The 20157-nt window shown below is 48.3% G+C and overlaps 1 protein-coding gene across 6 annotated transcripts in view; it reads left to right on the plus strand.

Annotated features, from left to right (window-relative positions):
- Tmem268 (transmembrane protein 268) overlaps positions 1-20157 on the plus strand; it is a 35645-nt gene that overhangs the window by 8865 nt on the left and 6623 nt on the right. For 5 of the 6 annotated variants that reach the window (XM_070012309.1, XM_070012325.1, XM_070012315.1 and 2 more), the window contains exons 2-8: positions 4418-4604; positions 6627-6736; positions 9395-9502; positions 11416-11565; positions 15811-15921; positions 17067-17147; positions 18712-18891. In XM_070012309.1, the coding sequence (XP_069868410.1) occupies positions 4496-4604; positions 6627-6736; positions 9395-9502; positions 11416-11565; positions 15811-15921; positions 17067-17147; positions 18712-18891 (849 nt within the window). In that variant the 5' untranslated portion in view covers positions 4418-4495. Of the gene's footprint in view, positions 1-2018; positions 2037-4417; positions 4605-6626; positions 6737-9394; positions 9503-11415; positions 11566-15810; positions 15922-17066; positions 17148-18711; positions 18892-20157 lie in introns of those variants that run through there. The other variant, XM_070012341.1, reaches the window with a different exon arrangement.

The raw sequence follows: 20157 nt of genomic DNA on the forward strand, positions 1-20157 counted from the left end.
GCCAGCCTTTCCCGGTGCCTGGGACCGGATCCAAGTGACCCTTGGGGCAGGGGCACAGGGGTGGGTAGTGCCCTGCCCACCCTGGGGTCCTGGCCTCTGCAGCCTCCGCATCAGTGGCAGTGCTCAGGTCCTAGCGGCCTGCGGCCTCTTTCACCTCCACTTTGGCCAGCTAAAGAGGCCCCTTCTCCAGGGCCCCTTCCCCAGTCCCCAGGTGCTTTACTTGGTCTTCCTTGTTGGGTACTTGTTCTGCCTTTGTCTTTTCATCACGTGGAGATTCCCAATGGGAGGGCTGGGCCAAGTCTTAAGATTTTGCCCTAACTTTTGTAATCAGGCCCCTGAAGATTGATTTTTTTGTTCTGTCTCTGGTGCTGTTCTGGGTGATTTACATTTGTGAACACTTAATCCCAGGATGACCCAACTCCACAATCATGACCTCTACCTCACTTAAGGAAACAGGCAGAGTGAAGTCCAGCAGCTTGCTCCAGGCCACACAGGCAGGCACTGGTAGACCGGAGAGGTAACTCCTAGCCATCACACAGAAGAACCAGTGGTGAAGGCATGTAGTCTGCTGGTTGGGACCTGTGGCCAACAGATAGGGCCAACAAGGCTGTTGTGCTTTCTGCCTCACTGGGATTTTACAACTCATGTCGACCTTCCATGCCAGCAAGTCCTCTCTGCAAGTCCCACTGGTGGTGGGTCCTTCTTAATCGGGGTCCTTCTGGCTATTCTGTCACTCTAGAACAGGCAGGACTGCCTCAGGAGCCTAGCAAAAGCCATCCCAGGAAGTAGACAAGGCCTTCAGTGGTTGTATAGTGCGGGGCACATCCTTGTGTCTGTTTTTGTTGCTTTCATGCCTCTTGTAGGCCTGTGGTAAGAAGGAAGAAAGACCTAAGACTGGCTGGTCCATGCTTGTCATATGGCAGTGCTGCTGGGGGCCCAGCCTTGGATTAGGGGAGGAGGAGACCTTGCTGAGCATCTCAGGCTGACTGTCATTTGTTTTTAGATCATGCCCAGGAAGTGAACGCTTCTCTCTTTAAAAGCAATTTCAAGATGTTCGGAGACAGCCAGACCAGGGTCCAGAGGTGTGAAAGGGCATGGAATTGGTAGGCTCAGACTCTGAGCCAGAATACTGAAGTTCTTCAGATACTCCAAGTGGCCAGCTTTGGGCAAGCCATCTTGCATCAGTAACCCTCACTTTTCTCCCCTGTGAACTAGAACAAAACATGCAGAGAAGGGGCCTGGTTGGTGAACACAGAGCACTGTCTCCATGTCTGCTTCCATTTTCTGTCCTGCAGCAGCTGGGCCAGGTAGCCTTCCCCACTCCCATTTTATAGACTGGAGCAGTGAGGCACAGGCTGGGTGCTTTTGGCAGCAGTGGTCCTAGAGCAGGGAGGGGCTGAACAGAGATTCAAGTCCATCCTTTCTGGCTTCAAAGTCTTGGGTCTTTTCATAACATTTAGCTGCTTTTCATAACATTTAGGCTCCGCTTCAGGGCAGGTGTGTGGTCATTGCTAGTTAAAAGCTCATCTTTAAGCTGGATGTTGATGGCTTATGCCTCTAATCCTAGCTACTCAGGAGACTGAGGTATGATGATAGTTCAAAGCCAGCCTGGGTAGAAATATCCGTGAGACTCATTTCTCCAATTAACCAGCAAAAAGCCAAGAAGTGGAGCTGTGGGCTCAAGTAGTAGATCCCTAGCCTTGAGTAAAAAAGCTTAGGGACAGCGCCTAGGCCCTGAGTTCAAGCCCCAGGACTAGAAAAGTAAAAACCTCATCTTTGATATATTCTTGTTTGGGAAAGAGAGTTCCCAGGGAATCTTTCTGGAGCTTGAAATCAGAACCAGCTTCTCTCAGATAGCTTGCATGGTCCCTCAAGCCCCTTTACTTGGAAAGGCCCGTGAGCTCTCCTATGATCCTCTTGGAAGTCTCCATCATTTCTGTATGAAGGTTCTCACATTTTTCACTTTGCAATGTACTTTCCAGATTGTGTGGCTGGTCTTGGTTGAAGTCTTGAGAGACGTGGATAGTGATGCACTAGTAAGGATCAGACCGGTGGAGGTTTTTGTTCTGTTTTTTTTTTTTTTTTTTTTTGCGGGGAGGGGGAGCGCTGTGGGGTGCTGGTTCTAGTTCTTGAACTTGGGGCCTGGGCATTGTCCCTTAGATTTTTTGGCTCAAGGCTGGTGCTCTATTAACTTGAGCAACAGCTCCACTTTCAGCTCTTTGGTGGTTAATTGGAGATAAGAGTCTCGTAGACATCCTTGTCCAGTGTGGCTTGGAACGGCCGTCCTCAGATTTCAGCCTCCTGATTGCAGATGTGAACCACCAGGTCCTGATAGTAACAGTGTGTTCCTGCCTGGAGTGCTGCAGGTGTGTGGCTGCTGTACATTTCATGTGCTGATGTCACTGGCCATGGGAACAAAGAAGCTTCCAGTTGACTTCTCACTCAGAAATTTGGCAAGAGTTGGGCTGGGAAGGTGGCTCAGTGGTAGAGCGCTTGCCTTGCATGCTTGAGGCCCTGGGTTCGATTCCTCAGCACCACATAAGCAAAAAGAAAAAAGCTGGAAGTGGCACTGTGGATCAAGTGGTAGAGCGCTAGCCTTGAGCTGAAGAGCTGAGGGACAGCGCCCAGGCCCAGAGCTCAGGCCCCACGACCGGACCCCCCCCCCCCCCAAAAAAAAAAGAAATTTGGCAAGAGCTGATGTGTCATCCCCAGGGACTCCGGCATAATTTTCCCTGGCAGAGGATGGTCTCGAGTTCCTAGGTGGATCCATGACATGGCAGAGTTGCTGGTTGTAGCTGGAACAGACAGTCTGGGGATGCTGTGTTTCACTGAGAAAGTCTCCACTGAATGCACTTCTGCTTTTGCTACTGAAAAGTGGCCAAGGGCTGATGCCCACCAGGCCCCTCAGTGAGGCTCTGGAGGCTGCTGGGAGCATCTTAAAGATCTTTTGGAGTTAAATGTCGCCATCTTTTTCTTTTCTACTTAGGTAGAGCTGTTTACCTAATAGTGTTTCCATGTTTGCTTTGGCCACCTGGCAGCTCAGAACTAAATCTGTGGCTCAGCACCATGAGTATTTTTTTAAGAGCTAATATTTCATGGTATGTGCCCTTTACTGGAGCTGTCCATCCATTGATTCCTTGCTGGGCTGCTGTGGGGGAAGGTTCTTTGGTTAGGAGCACTGGAACTCTGAGATGAAACCACTCAAAGTGTGCCAGCTGGCAGGGGCTGGGGCTGGCATTTACCTTGCTTGGTCTGAACTTGAGTATTCTTTTTTTTTTTTTTAATGTTGTTATTATAGAGGTGATGTTCATAGCAGTTGCAGTTGCATAAGTCAGGTAAAGAGTACATTTCTTTTTGGGCAATGTCACCCCTTCCTTCACTGTCTCCCAGTTTTTCCCTCTCATCTCCACCCACAATTTGTATAGTTCATTTTCTTTTCTTTCTTTCTTTTTTTTTGCCAGTCCTGGGGCTTGAACTCAGGGCCTGGGCGCTGTCCCTGAGCTTCTTTTGCTCAAGGCTAGTGCTCTGCCACTTGAGCCACAGAGCTACTTCTGCCTTTTTCTGTTTATGTGGTACTGAGGAATCAAACCCAGGACTTCATACATGCTAGGCAAGCGCTCTACCACTAAGCCACATTCCCAGCATATATAGTTCATTTTCAACATAGTGTCTAGTGAGTACCACTGCTGCATGTATTCACCCTTTGTCTCTCCATTTCTGTGCCCCCCTTGTCCCCTAAAGACAGATAAATGAACAAGACAAAAAAACAACCCCCCAAAAAAACAAAAAGAAAAGAACAAAACACATCAGAAAGCAAAAACAGATAATGTCATCTTCACCACTGACAGCAGAAACAAACAAACGAACAAACAGCTTGTTTCTATTTCTTGGAATTCATTTCAATAAGTACTATTTTATATGTTCAGAGGCACTGAGGCCTTGCACCTTTGGTGAACCTGGCTGGGGGTTCTGGACTACAAACCTCTGTTAGGAATTCCCAGTTCACCAGATAGCTGGCTGTTTTTTGTCTTTGTGGTTGTCAGTGTTTGTTTTCTGTATTTGCTTTTTATCCTGTGTGTTGCAGTGTCTTGTGGGAAGCTGTTTGGGAACCTGTGTAAGTGTGTTATCGGAATCTTGCCTGGTTGGCTGGGATGCCCTTGGTCTGGGATGCTCCTGAGTGGGCAGGGGTGGACTAGGCCCCAGACACAAGGAAGTTCTTAGTTGAGGCCTGGGGAAATTTTAGTTCCTCCTTTCTCTCCCTCTGAGAACTTTCTTCACCACCATCAGAAAGACCAAAGTTAGCATGAAGACTTGCAGTCGTTCTTCCCAATCTCTGGTCATCTGGGCCTCTGAGATTCCGGGAAGCCCAGCCTGCTCAGGCCCAGCCCTGAAGTTCCTTTTGTGCTGTGTTTTGAAGGCCCCTGAAGCCGAGTCAGCTGCTCCAGAATGAACCGCAGCTCTGGGAAGGGGAACTAAAGCCAGCTGGCTCCCTGCCATGGCCTGTGAGCCGCAGATGGACCCTGGAGGGGCAGCCAGCCCTCTGCCCACCTCCTCCTCTGGCTGGAGCACCCTTCCCAGGGGGAGCCCTCCCCCGTGGGGGCAAGGTAAGGTTGCTGCCTTCTCCCCGTCACGTCCCCAGCCTCCCTTGTGCTGTGCTGGCCTTACTGCATGAGTGAGTGATGGGGCCCTTAGATAAGGGGGAGGGGTGACTCTGAAATTCATTTCCAGGCCCCTTGCTGTCATTTGTACCTTCTTCTTTCCGCTGACTTCTGCTTCCTAAGTAGTTTCTCCTCTTGTTCATCCTCTGTCTATGTGTCACCCAGAGAGGTTTTGTTGTTGTTGTTGTTTTTACAAATACATCCAGCCATGTCATTTTTGTGCTTCATTGTCTCCCGCTGGGCTTGCATGAAGATCTGTCATTCATCATCTTGCACCAGCTGCCATAATGGCTCTTGCTCTCCTTGTTCTGTTTTTTGTTTGTTTGTTTTTGTTTTTGACATGCTGTTCTTTCTACCTCAGGGCCTTTGTACATGCTGTTCCTTCTGCCTGTTATGCTTCTTCCTTTCTTAATATGCACCCATCTTCAGAACTCAGCTGAAATATCCCTTCCGTGAGGAATCTTCTAATGGCTCAGCCTGTCAAGACCCTCTGATACCTTCTCATTTCCCCCTGCAGTACTTACCTGAGTCTGGAATAATTATCTGTGGGATAAGCATTCAGCCTCCCCATTAGAATTAAGCTCGGGGAGGGTATTCCCGTGTCTGCAGTGTCTATACACAGCCTGTCTACAAGCAATACTTCATGAGTGTTGTGTGCAATGCAAGGCTGCATGTAGCAAGGGGACCCAGCCCTCTGAATTATGTATGTGTGTGGGAGGGGAGACAAGGCAATCAATATCCTGGTTATTTACAGGATTTGAAACAGGATTTGACTGCCTGAAAAAAAAATATTACAACTTTGGTTAGGAAAGCGATTTAGACATTTATATTTATAGCAGTAGCACAGAATGGAATGAAGTCTTTCTTGTGGACTTTAAAGACATTGCTCTTCTGCGTTTTGGCAAGCTGGTTCTTGCTCCTGTGTAGGCAGGTGCGCCATCCTGCACACATGAACTCGCATGCACCTTCTTTTCTTTGGTAGCTTTCCTTAGCCTAAGTGTAAAAACAAGCATGTCTAAGGGAAGGGCTTTGCTCTTCTCATTGGAAGAGACAGAGGATGTTGTCAGGAGTCCAGAAACTCTAGAAAGGCAAAGCAAGACAGGGTAAAAAGTCTTTCTGTCACTTGGGTAAACACAGCTGAGAACCAGGCTGGGGAAGGCCAGAGCCTTCCTGTCAGACCCCGGGTCCTGGGGAGAATTTCACACTGTCCTTTCTGTGGAGGTGGAGGGGATGGTCTGAGGTCCATCCCCCTGTCTGCCCATACTTCCTGCCCTGTCTCCATCACCAGGGGACCACATCCACCTCTTGGGGCTCTGGCTCCATATGCAGAACCTCCGTATTTATTTACTTACTGGCAGTGCTGACTTTTGAGCTTTGGACTTAGCTTACCAAATACTCTCCCAAGCCAGTTCTTATTCCTCTGTGGGAAGTTGCTTTTTTGTTGTTGTTGTTTTTTTTTTTCCAGCACTGTCTTGTGCATTTTTTTTTCCCCTTCCGGGCTGGCCTCAGACAGTGATCCTCTTAACCTGTACCTTTTACATGCCTGGCTCAAGTTACAGGCCTGCACCACTGTACTCGGTCCTCGGAACCTGTTTTTGTTCACTTTATCTTTCTGTCTAGTTTTCCTTACTTGTATATTGTTCAGCATATCTTGTTATTTTTATCCTTTTATGATTTATTTAGTGCTGGTGGTGGGGCTTGAACTTAGGACCTGGGTACTGTCTTTTAGTGTCCCCTCCCCCCACTTAAGCCTTTTTACTTGAGCCACACCTCCACTTCTCGCCATTATTTCTGGTGGTTAATTGGAGACAAGAATCTCAGGGACTTTTCCCAGATTAGCTTTCATCCTGGGTCCCAGCATCCTGAGTAGCTAGCAATGCAGGTGTGAGTGGCTGGCTCAGCTTCTGAAGTAGTTTTTGGCAGCTACAGGTTGTGCATTGAGCTTGTCTGGGACCCCTCTGCTTCCAGAGCTTCACAATGGCCAAGTTCTCACAGTGCTCCGAATCAACAATTCCTGTGCACCCATCTCCTTGGATCTGGGAGCCGCAGAGGAGCAGCTGCAGGCCTGGGGCATTCAGGTGCGTGCTGACTGTCCGGAGTCCATTTTCCCCTCTGTCTGTCCATCCATCCATCTACCCATCCATCCACCCATCCATCAAGTCAACCATCCACCCATCAAGTCAATCATCCATCCTTTACAATGCAGCTACTAAACTCTCACCCTGTGCCAGCGGGGACAGGCCCTTGGGGAAGATGAGAACTGCCTAATCTTCCCCGTGGGGTACCCACTGTGTGAAGGTCCCTTTGCTAGATAAGCAGCACAGAGGCAAACAGCTCAGGGGCTCAGGATGCCCACAGAGCCCGCTACAGGTGGACAGGTATTGAAAAGGTCAGGACAGCAGCAGCTAATAGACACTGGAGGCAGCGAATGATAAACATGCTCCAGGTGGAGATGGCTATGCAGGTGTCACGGAGGAGCAGGCCTGATGTAGGGTCTCGAAGGTCAGTAGTAGGGTTGTGCTGGGGGGGGGCAGGAGATGGAAACTGCATCAGTAAGGGGAAGGTCCCAGGAACTCACTGCTTCCTCATGCAACAGTGCCTGCAGGCGTGGCAGAGTCCCTGCTCAGATCCAGCTCTGCCTCGTGGGCCTGGGGGAGGGATTTCACCTCTCTCACCTTCAGTTTCCTCACTGCAGATGAGGGTGATGGTAATACCTGCTGCATGGGTCTCTGGTTAGGGTTCAGTGAAATAATGCTTGAGGAACACATGCACTATCTCTGGCATGTAGTAAATGCTCAGTAAGGTGCATCTCTTGTTGTCAGTGCAAGGAGCTCTAAGTGTTTTTTTTTGTTTTTGTTTTTTTAATTTCCTGAGCCCTTGCATGATTACGCCTTCCTTGAGCTAGCCAGGGGCCATTTACCATGATAGAGAACACAGTGCTTATTTTGCCCTGAAGATTTTTATAGTTTATCGCTTTAACATTGAATTCTGTAACAGTGACTCACACCTGTTATCCTAGTTACTCAGGTGGCTGAGATCTAGAGGATCACAATTCAAAACCAGCCGGGCAGAAAAGTCTGGGGAGATTATCTCCAGTTAACCTGCATCAAAGCTGGACTAGAAGTGTGTGGTTGAAGTGGTAGAGCACCAGAATTGGGGGTTGGGAGGAAGCCAAAGGAGAGCTCAGAGCAGTGAGTTCAGGCTCCAGAATTAGTACAACAAAGCAGAAGAAAACACAACAAAAGCCCCTAAATTGTGACCTGTAATCCTAGCATTCAGGAATAGAGGCAGGAAGATCCTGAGCTTGAAGCCATAGCACTACATAGCAAGACCCTGTCTTAAAAGAACAAAAACAAATAAACAATACACCCCCCTCCCTCAATAAAAAACCTCCCCACACTGAATGGGTGCTATAAACATAGCTACTCAGGAGGCTGAGATCTGAGGATCAAAGCGGGCCCAGCAAGAAAGGCCATGAGACTCTTTATCTCCAATTAAGCACCAGAAAACTGGAAGTGGTGCTGTGTCTCAAAGTGGTAGAGTACCAGCCTTGAGCAAAAGTGCTCAGGGGGGGCTGGGAAGTTGGCTCAGTGGTAGAGTGCTTGCCTTGCATGCCTGAGGCCCTGGGTTCGATTCCTCAGCACCACATAAGCAAAAAGAAAAAAAGCCAGAAGTGGCGCTGTGGCTCAAGTGGTAGAGCACTAGCCTTGAGCTGAAGAGCTGAGGGACAGTGCTCAGGCCCAGAGTTCAGGCCCCACAACCGGACAAAAAAAAAAAAAAAAAAAAAAGTGCTCAGGGACAGCACCCATGCCTTGAATTGAGCCCTATGGCCTACAGAAGACAAAAAAAAAAATATATTTTTTATTACAGAGAAATATATTGTCACAATTGAAGGAACACTTCCAACACGATCACTGACAAGCCCTGTTTTCCCCATCTGGGCACCGACACATGTCTTTTTGATGAATTTGTCTTATTTTTGTTGTTGTTGTTGGATGTATGGCTTGAACTCAGGGCCTTGCTCAAGGCTATCACTCTACCATTTTGAGCTATAGCACCACTTCTGGTGTTCTGGTGGCTAAGTGGAGGTAGTCTCATGGACTTTCCTGCCTGGGCCAGGCAGATCCTCAGATCTCAGCTTCCTGAGTAGATAGGATTACAGGTGTGAGCCACTGACACCTGGCTCAGATTTGTTTTTCTTACTGGTGAACAGTGCTAATCATGTTCCTAAGTACATTTCCTAAATATAACCGGTCAGTTCTGCTTTCTTGCCTGTATTTGTAGGGCTCTTTAGGCTCATCCTGCTACGGGCATTGTATCCAGCACTGTGTAGGTATTAGCTCATTTAATATATACTCCAGCCTTACAAGGGAAATAACCCTCATTGAACAGAGGAGGAAACTGAGGCTCAGAGATGGTGCATAGCTTACTCTAGGTCACACAGCATTTGAATGGAGTGCCAGTTTGCCCCAGGCCTGTACCTTAACTGTGAGGCCGCCTGTGCCAGCTGTAAGACACTGAATCTCAGCCTCCAGATTGCCCTCTTCAGCTGCCCTCCTGGCCCTCAGGCTGTCCACCTCCAAGGTGACTTCTTCCCAGCGCCCTAAGGGCCTCGTTTTCCCCTCAAGGATGGTCCTGAATGTCTGCATGGTCTGGCAGCAGGCTGCTTGTTGGCGGGGAGTGGGTGGCGTGGGGGTCCTGTGTGTGATACATGTCTTTTCCTCTGTGCCGTGCAGGTCCCTGCCGAGCAGTACAGGAGTCTGGTTGAGAGTGCGCTCCTGGAGCCCCAGGTGAGGCGCTACCTCATCTACAACTCCAGGCCCATGCGGCTGGCCTTTGCTGTGGTGAGCACCCACCCTGTCCTGGGCAGCCTTGTGTTCTGGGGTGGATACGGGGCTTGGGGTGGAGGCCTGGCTGTCCAGGCAAAAGCAGAGCCACACAGCCCTGGACTGGGTATAGGAGGAAGTAGGTAAATGATGGCATTGGTCAGGCTCCTATGTGGAGGATGGAGGTAGGGTTTACCATGGGCAGAGCTCAGGGTGGGAGTCTGTAGGCCCTCCGGGCTCTGGATTCACATTTGCCCTAGGCCAAGAGTCATAGATGGATAGGGAAAGGTCAACTCTATGTATGTATGTGGGCATCCATGTCAATATACACCCTTGTCTATATGTCTACATGCTTGAGCACATCCATACATGACAGTCTGGCTCCTGTATCTGCATCCTATATGCATTTTACTGGGGTTTGAACTCAAGGCCTCACACTTGTAGTCAGGTAGGTGCTCTACCACTTGAGCCATGCCTCCAGCTTCTCTTTTTGGACTGGTTGGCCAGGGCTTCTTCTTGTGCTTCTTCTTGTCCCTCATATGACAGGCACGCACCACCACACCCAGACATTGATTGAGATGGAGTCTTGTGGATTTGATGCTCAGGCTCCCTGGAATCTCTTTCCCCGGATCTCCACCTCTCAAGTAGTTGGGGTTACAGTCTGGAGCCACTGTGCCCAGCTTCTTTTTCTTTTTTAAAAAAGAATCACATTCCCTTCCCCCATTCCCCCACTGGTACCCATCCCTCTTTGCCTGTTTCACTTTCCTGTCATTCATTTTATTTTCAGTGTCTATTAAAATGCCAAAAAGTATTGTGAACATCCTAATATAACTGCTTCCATTGCTCTCTTTCCTCATTCCTCAACTCTCTGTTGATCAACAGTTTTCAGTGAGATTCCTTTTGCCGTCTTTATACATGGACACATTTACATGTGCATTTATAATGACTTTCACTTTGACCAGAGGTCTAAATCCCAGGCCCAAAGGGTCCAGTCCGGTCACTCCAATGTGCCACATAAAAAGAAGAGTAGCGGAATGAGCAGACAAGAGATTTATACAGGGCTTGGGTATACAGGGAAGAGCACGTCTTCAGGACACAGACATGAACTTTAGATTTAACTAGAGGATGGATGGAAAGAGATGAGGGGTTTGGGTCATTATTATTATTATTATTATTATTATTATTTGTGCCCATCCTGGAGTTTGAACTAAAGGCCTGGGCATAGTCCCTGAGTTTCTGTGCTCAAAGCTAGCACTATACCACTTCAGCCACAGCTCCACTTCTGGCTTTTTAAAAAATTTATTAATTGGAGCTAAGAGTCTCACAGACTTTCCTGCCTGAATTGGCTCTGAGCTGCAATCCTCACATCTTAGTTTTCTGAGTACTAGGATTGCAGGCATGAGCCACCGGTGGCCAGACCAGACAGAAAAGTTCATGAGATTCTTATCTCTAGCTGTAAGTGAAAAAACCAAGTTAGAGCATGAGGACCTGAGTTCAAGCACCAGTCCTAGCACATTACAAAAGAGAAAGAGAGAATAAAAAGGGTTGGGTCAGTAGCTGGTGGCTCACACCTGTAATCCTAGCTACTCAGGAAGTTGAGATCTGAGGATTGTGGTTTGGAATTAAACACTCAAAAACCGGAAGTGGAGCTGTGGCTAGCCTTGAACAGAAACAGCTCAGGGACAAGGCCCAGGCCCTGAGTTCAAGTCCCATGATCACTACCACCAACCAAAAGTTGGGTTAGGAATGGCTAGGAACCTGCCCTCAGTGTTGACTTACAAATGAGGAACATGTGCCCATTTCTATGGGCCTGGGACGGTCTCTTTCTGGCCGTGGCAGCTGTTTGTGGGGGTGGGAGTGGTAGGAGGGTCTGCAAGGGGCAGTGTTGCGCAGAGCTTGCTCCCTGACCATACTTTCCCTGGCTTCTTCAGGTGTTCTACATGGTGGTGTGGGCCAATATCTACTCCACCAGCCAGCTGTTTGCTCTGGGCAAGCACTGGGCGGGCGTGCTGCTGGCAACCCTGGCTGCCGTGAGTGTGACCCTGACTCTCGTGCTCATCTTTGAGAGGCATCAGAGGAAGGTGAGATGTCTGGACCTCCAGAGAGGTCGGGCAGGCCTGACAAGCCAAGTCTAGGTCTTCTCTCCTCCACCTCAGAGAATTCCTCCAAGCTGTGTGCAGTGGCACTTCGCTATCATCTCAGCTACACAGGAGAGGAACATAGGAGGATTGTGACGACTTTCAGGCCAGCCTGGGCAAAGGTAGCAAGAGACTGTCTCAGAAACAAAATGTCAGGTTGGAAGCGTGGCTCAGGTGGAAGCATACCAGCCAATGAGCAAAAGCAAGTGTCAGTAAGTTTTGAGTCTCAATCTCAGAAACTGAAAAAAACCCAAAACATAAAAACACCACCACCACCAATATGTAAACCTGGTATAGCTCAGATGTATGCTTGCCTGTAATCTGAGAGGTCCTGAATTCAATCCCTCAGGACTGCGGAAAGCTAAAAAAAACAACTTCCCCAAACATGAAAATTCACACTGGCTTATCTGCCCAGTGACTTAAAAGAAATCAAATCGCACAAAATTAAATCCTCTTTGGCCTGCCTGCCTTCCTTCCTTCCTTCCTTCCTTCCTTCCTTCCTTCCTTCCTTCCTTCCTTCCTCCCTTCCTTCCTTCCTCCCTTCCTTCCTTCCTTCCTTCCTTCCTCCCTCCCTCCCTCCCTTTTTTCCCCCTTCTTTCCCCCCCTCCCTCTCTCTCTCACCCTCTTTCCCTCCTCCTCCTCTTGGCTTGGAACTTATGATACCCTCTCTGGGCTTCTAGTGTGCTGGGATTACAGGCTTGTACTATCATGCCTGGTCATCTTTAATCTATTTGTGAAGGGAACAAAATAAATACTTCCTCTCACATTTGTGAGCCATACTTGCTTGGTTCTGTTGCTTTCAGTTCATGAAGAGACAGCAGCTCTTGGTTGAGTGAAGCCATTTGTCTCCTGGTTAGGGAACAGAAGAGAGTTCTTTGTGTTTCCCTACAGATTGTGTGTGTGTGTGTGTGTGTGTGTGTGTGTGTGTGTTTCCCTACAGATTGTGTGTGTGTGTGTGTGTGTGTGTGTGTGTGTGTGCGTGCGCGCATGCATACTAGAACATCAACTCAGAGTCTGTGTGTTGTCCCTTAGCTTTTTTGCTCAAGGCTAACACTTGAACTACATCTTTACTTCTGGCTTTTTGGTGATTAATTGTAGATAAAAGTGTCATGGATTTTCCTGCCCATGGCTGGAAAAACTGCTGGCTTCAAGCCTCAATCCTTAGCTCTCAGCCTCCTGAGTAGCTAGGTACAGGTTTGTGCCACCACTGGCGCCCAGCTCTGTAGATTGGTTTTCTGGAAGCAAGCTGCCTTGAGACATCCCAGCATTCCAGGGGACACTTTGGTGAACTGAGCCTTTTTTGGGGGGGGTGGGGGTTGTGGGATTTAACTCGGCCTGGATACTGTCCCTGAGCTTTTTTGCTCAAGGCTAGCACTCTTGAACTTTGAGCCACAGCTCTACTTCTGGGTTTCTGGTGGTTAATTGGAGATAAGAGTCAAGTGAACTTTTTTGCTTGGGCTGGCTTCCAACCATGATCCTCAGATCTCAGCCTCTTAAGTAGCTAGGATTACAGGCATAAGCCACTGACACTAGCTGAACTGAACCCTTTCATATACCTCCCCTCCCTTCCTATATAGCACAAGGGCCTGAGAGGGAGGGCTGTGAGGTGATCTGCCCGATTTCCTCTTGTGATGGGCATCTAGTCTGTACTCTGTGGTCAGCCATGCCTCTACCCCCAACTGCGACCTTTGCAGCAGAGAGTGGGTGATTTCAGAATTGAGGTAACTTGCCTTGCAGTGGCAGAGTCAGGTGAGAGCTGAACCCTCTGATTCAGCGAGGGAGACGGAATCCTCCCAGCTTTCTGTAAGGCTCATTGATGGCATTATGTTTTCAGTGCTTATAATTTGCTGCGTGCAGAGTAGGGTGCTTGCTAAATTAGTGTTAACGTATTACATGTCCCATTGACATTGTGACGAGAGGCTGTTCCATCAGTTTACACATGGAGGACCCTAGACCCCCATAGGTTCTAGGAGCAGCCCCCTAGGCTTTGATGCTAAACATAAGAATTGGAGGTTCAAATTCCAAACCATGTTCCCAGTAACCTTCTCTATAGGAATTTGGGACCTCAGTGATAAAGTACCATAAACTTGGTATCTTCAAATAGTATACATTTATGATCTTGCAGTCCTGTGGTCTGGAGTCCAATGTGGCCCCTGCTTATATCAAGGTACTGGGACCCCCTGGAGGCTCTGATGGGAGTCTACTTCTTGGCCTCTTCAGCAGCTTGAGGCTGCCTGCATTCCTTGGCTTGCGGCCCCTTCCGAAAAGCCAACCACGTGCAGCCAAGTCTTTGTCCTCCTCTTCTGCTTCACATCCACTTTTGTACATGCTGTGGTCAGCTGAGATCATTTTCATAGGCTGTGAGGGAATGGAGCGGGCGACTCAGAACATTTCCTTGCCTAGCACATGGTGCTTTGACATTCCTGGTTGTCTGCCCTGCAGAGTGCTGGACTCTGACATCCTCGGTGAACGCTCAGCTCCTGCCTAATTCAGAGTGTGTTGGGAAAGGCAGGCAGGGTTTGGGGCATGAGTTCCATTTTTTTTTTTCTGCATGAGTTCCAAGGATAAATAGAATTTCATGGTTTAATTGTTCTGAAAGGATCTTTGTTGGGCTTTGCCACCAGGCTGATAAGGTAATGCTGCCCTGGGGCTCTGTGGAAGATTTCACAGTTCCTGTGCTTGGCCTATAAAAAATAAATTGAGCCAGAAATTTCTCTTGGGGAGAGAAAAGTAATGCAAAGCTGACTTCAGGAGCAGGAAGTCGGGCACCTGGCAAATGCAGATGTAATTTGTGTTGTTTGAGGAGATGGCTGCCCGGGGCTCTGCCTCCCTTGCTCCAGTCTGCTTTCTGCAGCTGTATGTGGGCAGCCCCCAGGAGTGCCAGTGACCTGCTAGGCTCAGGTCCCAGAGATGAGCGAGACCTGCCCCCTGCTCATAGATGCATGGTGGAGGCCCAGTGCACAGAGGCCCCTGTCCAAGCATTATTGGCTCTGGAAATCCCTCCAACATCACCACTGCCTTCTGCTCACCTGCTGTGGGCACTGTGCTTAGTACCTGATGGCTTTGTAAAGAGACAGAATACTGCTCCTGTTAGTGAGCTCTTCAGCTTGGGGTAAATTAATGGTGTCACCTCTCAGGACCTTAGTCTCCTTAATCTATAAAATGACTGTAGTGCTATGATAGGATTATTGTGAAAATTGAGCAATTGAATGCATCCAGGGCTTAATAGTAATTCATGTGAAATAAAAGCTCAGTAAATATCAATTGTTCTTATTGAAGAATAGCTCAGAGAGACTGATCAAGTGGTCTGTGGACACACAGATTTCCTCAGGTCTTGGCTCATGAATCTCTAGCCCTTTGGATTTCTTACCACTCAGGGCCTGGCAGATCCCTCTTCCTGATTGATGTCACTCTATCAGGACCTTCTATGTCACAGCATCTGTGAGAGACTCACATTTTCCTGTCTTTTTTTTTGGGGGGGGGGTCGTGGGGCTTGAACTCAGGGCCTAGCTGCTGTCCTTGAACTTTTGTGCTCATGGCTTTTGCTCTACCACTTTGAACCACAGCTCCAATTCAGTTTTCTGGTGGTTAGTTAGAGTTAAGAGCCTCATGGACTTTCCTGCCTGGGCTGGCAGCCTCCTGAGTAGCTAGGATTACAGGTCTGAGCCCTGGGTGCCTGGCTTCCTCAGGTCCTTCTTCACTCAGCACTTGCTTTGGGTCTGTTCCCTCCCCTGTCTCCTTGGTGTGGGTGGCAGCGGAAGGAAGCAGCCCTTTTGGAGGGCCAGGCACTGAGCTGGGGACTGGAGGCCTGAGAGGGCAGAGATGAAGATTACACACTGTGACTGCTCTCTCCGTCAGTCCTGTCTCCCACAAATGTCTACCCTGTTCCCACTGCACCCCATCTCAGCTGGTCCTCCCCTGTTCCTGGGTGGCAGAGATACGCTCCATTCTCAGCTGAAGACACCAAGACCAGGGAAGAGCCGGAGCCTGTCCAGGCCACACCATGAAGAAGCAGCTCGCAGAGCCAGCCTTCAACCCAGGCCATCTAATGCTGTTCACTTTACCATCCCAACAACAATTCCACTTTACAAGGGAGGAAATGGAATCTGGGGTGAGGACTGCCGAGTGGCAGAGGAGGACCAGTCCCGGCAGTCCTCAGCCAACACGGGCCTGTCATTTGTCCCACAGGCCAACACGAATACGGATCTGCGGTTGACGGCGGCTAATGGAGGCCTCCTAGGGTACCGGGTGCTGCTGGGGGTGACAGATGCTGTGGAGGGGTGCCAGAGTGTGATCCAGGTACTCTGTCCTTCTGGGGCGTCTGCTTTGAAGGCGGGTGGCCTGATGTGCTCCCAGCCTACACTGCGTGTCAGGGGCCCTGCTGCTGAAGGTCATGGGTGGCCCTTTAAGCAGGCTGCGGGGTCCCCTGTCCGAGAGATCGCAGGCCTGTGGATGTGGGATGGCACCGGACTGTACCATTTAATTGTGATGTGTAGTCACATAATGTGTCACAAGATGGGAACCCCAGGGGTTTCAGCCTGGCCTCTGGGGACTGTTGATGTGGCAGCCCAGGGAGGTGAGGCCCTGGACCACCCAAGCTGATGCCCTTGGATGTGTCCCTGTGTGGTAGTTACCAGCTTCGAAGGGCTCCACTCACTGCTGTGTTTGGGATGCCAGTAGAAAGGTGCCCTTGGAGGCGAGACTGGAAGTAGCATCCCCGGATGGACACATGATGTCTGGGAAGGTTAACAGTCTATTGAGAGTCTCAATCACTTGTAAGAGATGGGGGTCCTGGCCTTTTTTCTTTTTTGTCAGTCGTGGGGCTTGAACTCTGGGCTTGGGTGCTGTCTCTGTGCTCTTCAGCTCAAGGCGAGCACTCTACTGCTTGAGCCACAGCACCACTTCCTCTTTTTTTCTTTTTCTTGTGCCAGTACTGGGCCTTGAACTCAGGGCTAATGCTCTTGTTCAACTTGGGCTCTACCACAGAAGCCACACTTCCTGCTTGGCATTTTGCCAGTTCATTGGAGATAGAGTCTTACAAACTTGTTTGCCTTGGCTGTCCTCAAAACCATGAACCTCATGCCTCAGCCTCCTGAGTAGCTAGAATTACAGGTGTGAGCCACTGATGCCTGGTTCTCCTACTCACTTGTTTTTTTTTCTTAGCAAGGTTGAATATTTTCTGAATTTTCACACAAAGCCATTTTGATGGGGAGAGGGCTGGGAGGTGGGCGCTCAGGGGTTAAACCCTTGGCTAGTATGCACAACTGGTAGCAGAGCAAATAAAAGGAAAAACACGAACTTTTCTGCCAGACAGCAGGACACATCAAGTAATCCTCCAAAGGGGGACCTTGGGAAGAAGAGTGGGTGCAGGGCGGACTCAGGGCTGGGATTTCATGGTTGGGCAGGTGCTGAGCCACCGTGGCTCTGGCTGCTTCCTTCCTCAGCTTTGGTTTGTCTACTTTGACCTGGAGAATTGTGTGCAGTTTTTGTCTGACCACGTTCAGGAAATGAAGATGAGCCAAGAGGTAAGATATCCTAAATATACACACAATAGAATTTTACTCATCTATTGGAAAAAGTGAAATGGAAAGCCTTGGAAGAAAATTGTGTTAAGTGAAGTAAGTCAGGTCCAGAGAGACAAGGGATCCATATTTTTTCTTATATGTGGAAGTGAGATTTAGCTTGCAGACTCATAATATGTTGGGTGGGATGCAAGTATATACAAATGTTTTGACTGAGCTACAGTAGTTTCAAGGGAGATCTCAAACTGTAATTCTTTCAAAAGGTAAAAATCAAAGTTCAGCAAAATAAAACACCCGGAAGTGAGTACTTGAAAGATGTGGTAGGGTCAAGAGGAAAGGGGTAGATGAATGAAGAGAAGAAGAATCCAATGTATATCTTAACAAAATTAAGAAATGTAAGGGAAGGAGTAGGTGAGAATGTTGAAAGAGGTGACATGGATCAAGATGTATTCTTAACAACTCCTTTGTACAACTACCTAAAGAAAAGAATGAAATAAATGGATGCCAAATTGTATAGATGGCATGACCTCAGTGTTGGGAAAAATGTCTGAGAAAAAAAAAACTTCTTGCCAGGTGCAGGTGGCTCATGCATGTATAATCCTATCTACTCAGGAGGCTGAGATCTGAGAACCATGGTTTGAAGCCAGCCCAGGCAGAAAAATCCATGAAAGTCTTATTTCCAAGTAACTACAGCCCCCGCCCCCAACAAGGCAAAACAAAACAAATGCCAAACTAGAGTTGTAGCTCAACTGGTAGAGCACTAGTCTTGCACACACAAGCTCAGGGACAGTGCCCAGGCTCATCATTCAAGCCGCATGACCAGGAAGAAGAAAATTATTAGAAGGCAGTGTAACCATGCGGAAATATTTGCTTTTCAATGAGGCGAATCTTCCACATTTCCCATGGTAAGCCTGGATCTCTTTGCATTGAGAATTCTGTTAATAATAAACTAGCAGATCCAAAGGTCTCCTGTATTTAGGCCGTGTCACTTGTTCAAAGGGTCTTTCTACCCGTTGTTTAGAAAACGAGATATTGCTGCTTCTGCCAAGGAGGAAATAGGCTCTTGGAGCTGTTCCCTGACTGTGGTCATGGTCATAGCACTGGTGATGCCCAGGGCTTTGAGTCCCAGCTCCTTCTCTAGGAGTTAGCCTGCTCTTTGCTGTGGACACCCTGCAGTCAGTTTTAGAGTCAGGGTTGTGGTCTCACTCTGATTCTGGCTCGTTATCTGCAGAGTGCCTTTGGGCGAGGACCCAAATCCCAGTGTATCTAGTGATACACTGCAATGTAGTGATAGAGACCCTGAGACCCTACCTCAGGCTGCAGATGCTGTCAGGAACCATTTTCTGGTGTGTGTGGGTGAGAGAGAGAGAGAGAGAGAGAGAGAGAGAGAGACAGAGAGACAGAGAGAGAGAGAGAGAGAGAGAGAGACAGAGGTGGTCTCACTAGTGTGTGTCAGTCAGCTCATGTTCTCTGAGGTCAGTCACTGGCTCTATGCCTGGATCCACCTCTGCTGTCCAGATCCCTCCTGACTTCGGACACACCCCAGCCTCCTTCCTTTCCTCTACAGTCCTCGCTGAGAAGCAGATTGAGCCAGTTGTGTGTTGTCATAGAGACGAGGGTGAGCCCCACGGTGGAGAGGCCTGAGGATGTTGAAGATGCCCCTCTCCTAACCAGCGGCCCTGATCCTCAGGAGAGACCACTCATACAGACCCAGCTCCACCAGCTTGTCCCCGACGCTGAGCCAGAGGTAATCAGTACACGGCCATCAGGCTGCTGCTCCCGGGAGGGCACCTGTGTAGACTTTGTCCGGGGACAGCTTTAGGTTCTCGGTTCTTGGGGGGCCATGGTTTCTTCAGTTTCCTAGAGACCATCCAGAACAAATATGTCTTTCACTTTTTCTGTTTACTAAAATACTTTCTTTGCTTTGATTAAATTTTTTAATTATTATTATAAAAGTGATTTACAGAAGGGTTACAGTTACATAATGCTTTGATTTTTCTCACTGTATAGCTCAGGCTGTTTGTGAACTGGTCATCCTCCAGCCTCTGTCTCCCAAGTGTTGGGATTACTGGTGTATGCTACCAGGCTTGCCTTACCTTAACAATTTAACAGTTAACTTAAGGGACTCCGTTTGTATTTATTGGGATTTTTGTTGTTGCATTTTAAAATATCTTGCCTTTTTTTTTCTTTTTGAGACATGGTCTTATTAAGTAGCCCAGGCTAGCTTTGAACCCACAGTTCTTTTTGCATCAGCCTCTTAAGTGCTGGGTTGGCTGTCTATGTTGGATAGTTACATTGGAGGATGGTTGCCTGTTGATGTAGTGTGTCTCACCAATACTGATGAATATTGGTCATTAAAAAATATATTCATAGCTCATGCCTGTAATCCTAGCTACTTAGGAGGCTGAGATCTGAGGATCATATAGTTTGATGCCAGCCTGAGCAGGAAAGTCCATGAGACTTTATCTCCAATTAACTACCAGAAAACCAGAAGGGGAGCTGTAGCTCAAAGTGATAGAATGCTAGCCTTTAGTGAAAAAGCTCAGGGAGAGCACTCAGGCCCTGAGTTCAAGCCCCATGACTGACAAAAAAAATGTATTCATAAACTGGGCACTGGTGGCTCACGCCTATTAGCCTAGCTACTTGGGAAGCTGAGACCTGGAAGACTATGATTCTGAGTCAACGTGGGCATAAAAGTCTGAGAGACTCCATCTATAGTTAACCAACAAAAAGCCAGGCTGGAGGAGTATCTCAAATGGTAAAGCACTTAGCTGAGTAAGCAAGCCAAGCAGGAGCAAGAGGCACCAAGGTCAAGCCTAGTGCTGAACCACATTAAATCTCTTCACTTCCCTCTGATATATATATATATATATATATATATATATATATATAGCAGAAAAAGATGGATAAGGCCGTGTACTTTATAGTGACATGCATATCTGAATTTATGTGCAAAAGCATATTAAATATGGGTCTTTAAAATTATTTTTTCAAATTCATTCAGGCCCCTAGT

The sequence above is a fragment of the Dipodomys merriami genome, unplaced genomic scaffold, assembly GCF_024711535.1.
Source record: "Dipodomys merriami isolate MVZ:Mamm:240054 unplaced genomic scaffold, mDipMer1.0.p SCAF_11, whole genome shotgun sequence".
In the NCBI taxonomy this organism is placed as follows: domain Eukaryota; kingdom Metazoa; phylum Chordata; class Mammalia; order Rodentia; family Heteromyidae; genus Dipodomys; species Dipodomys merriami.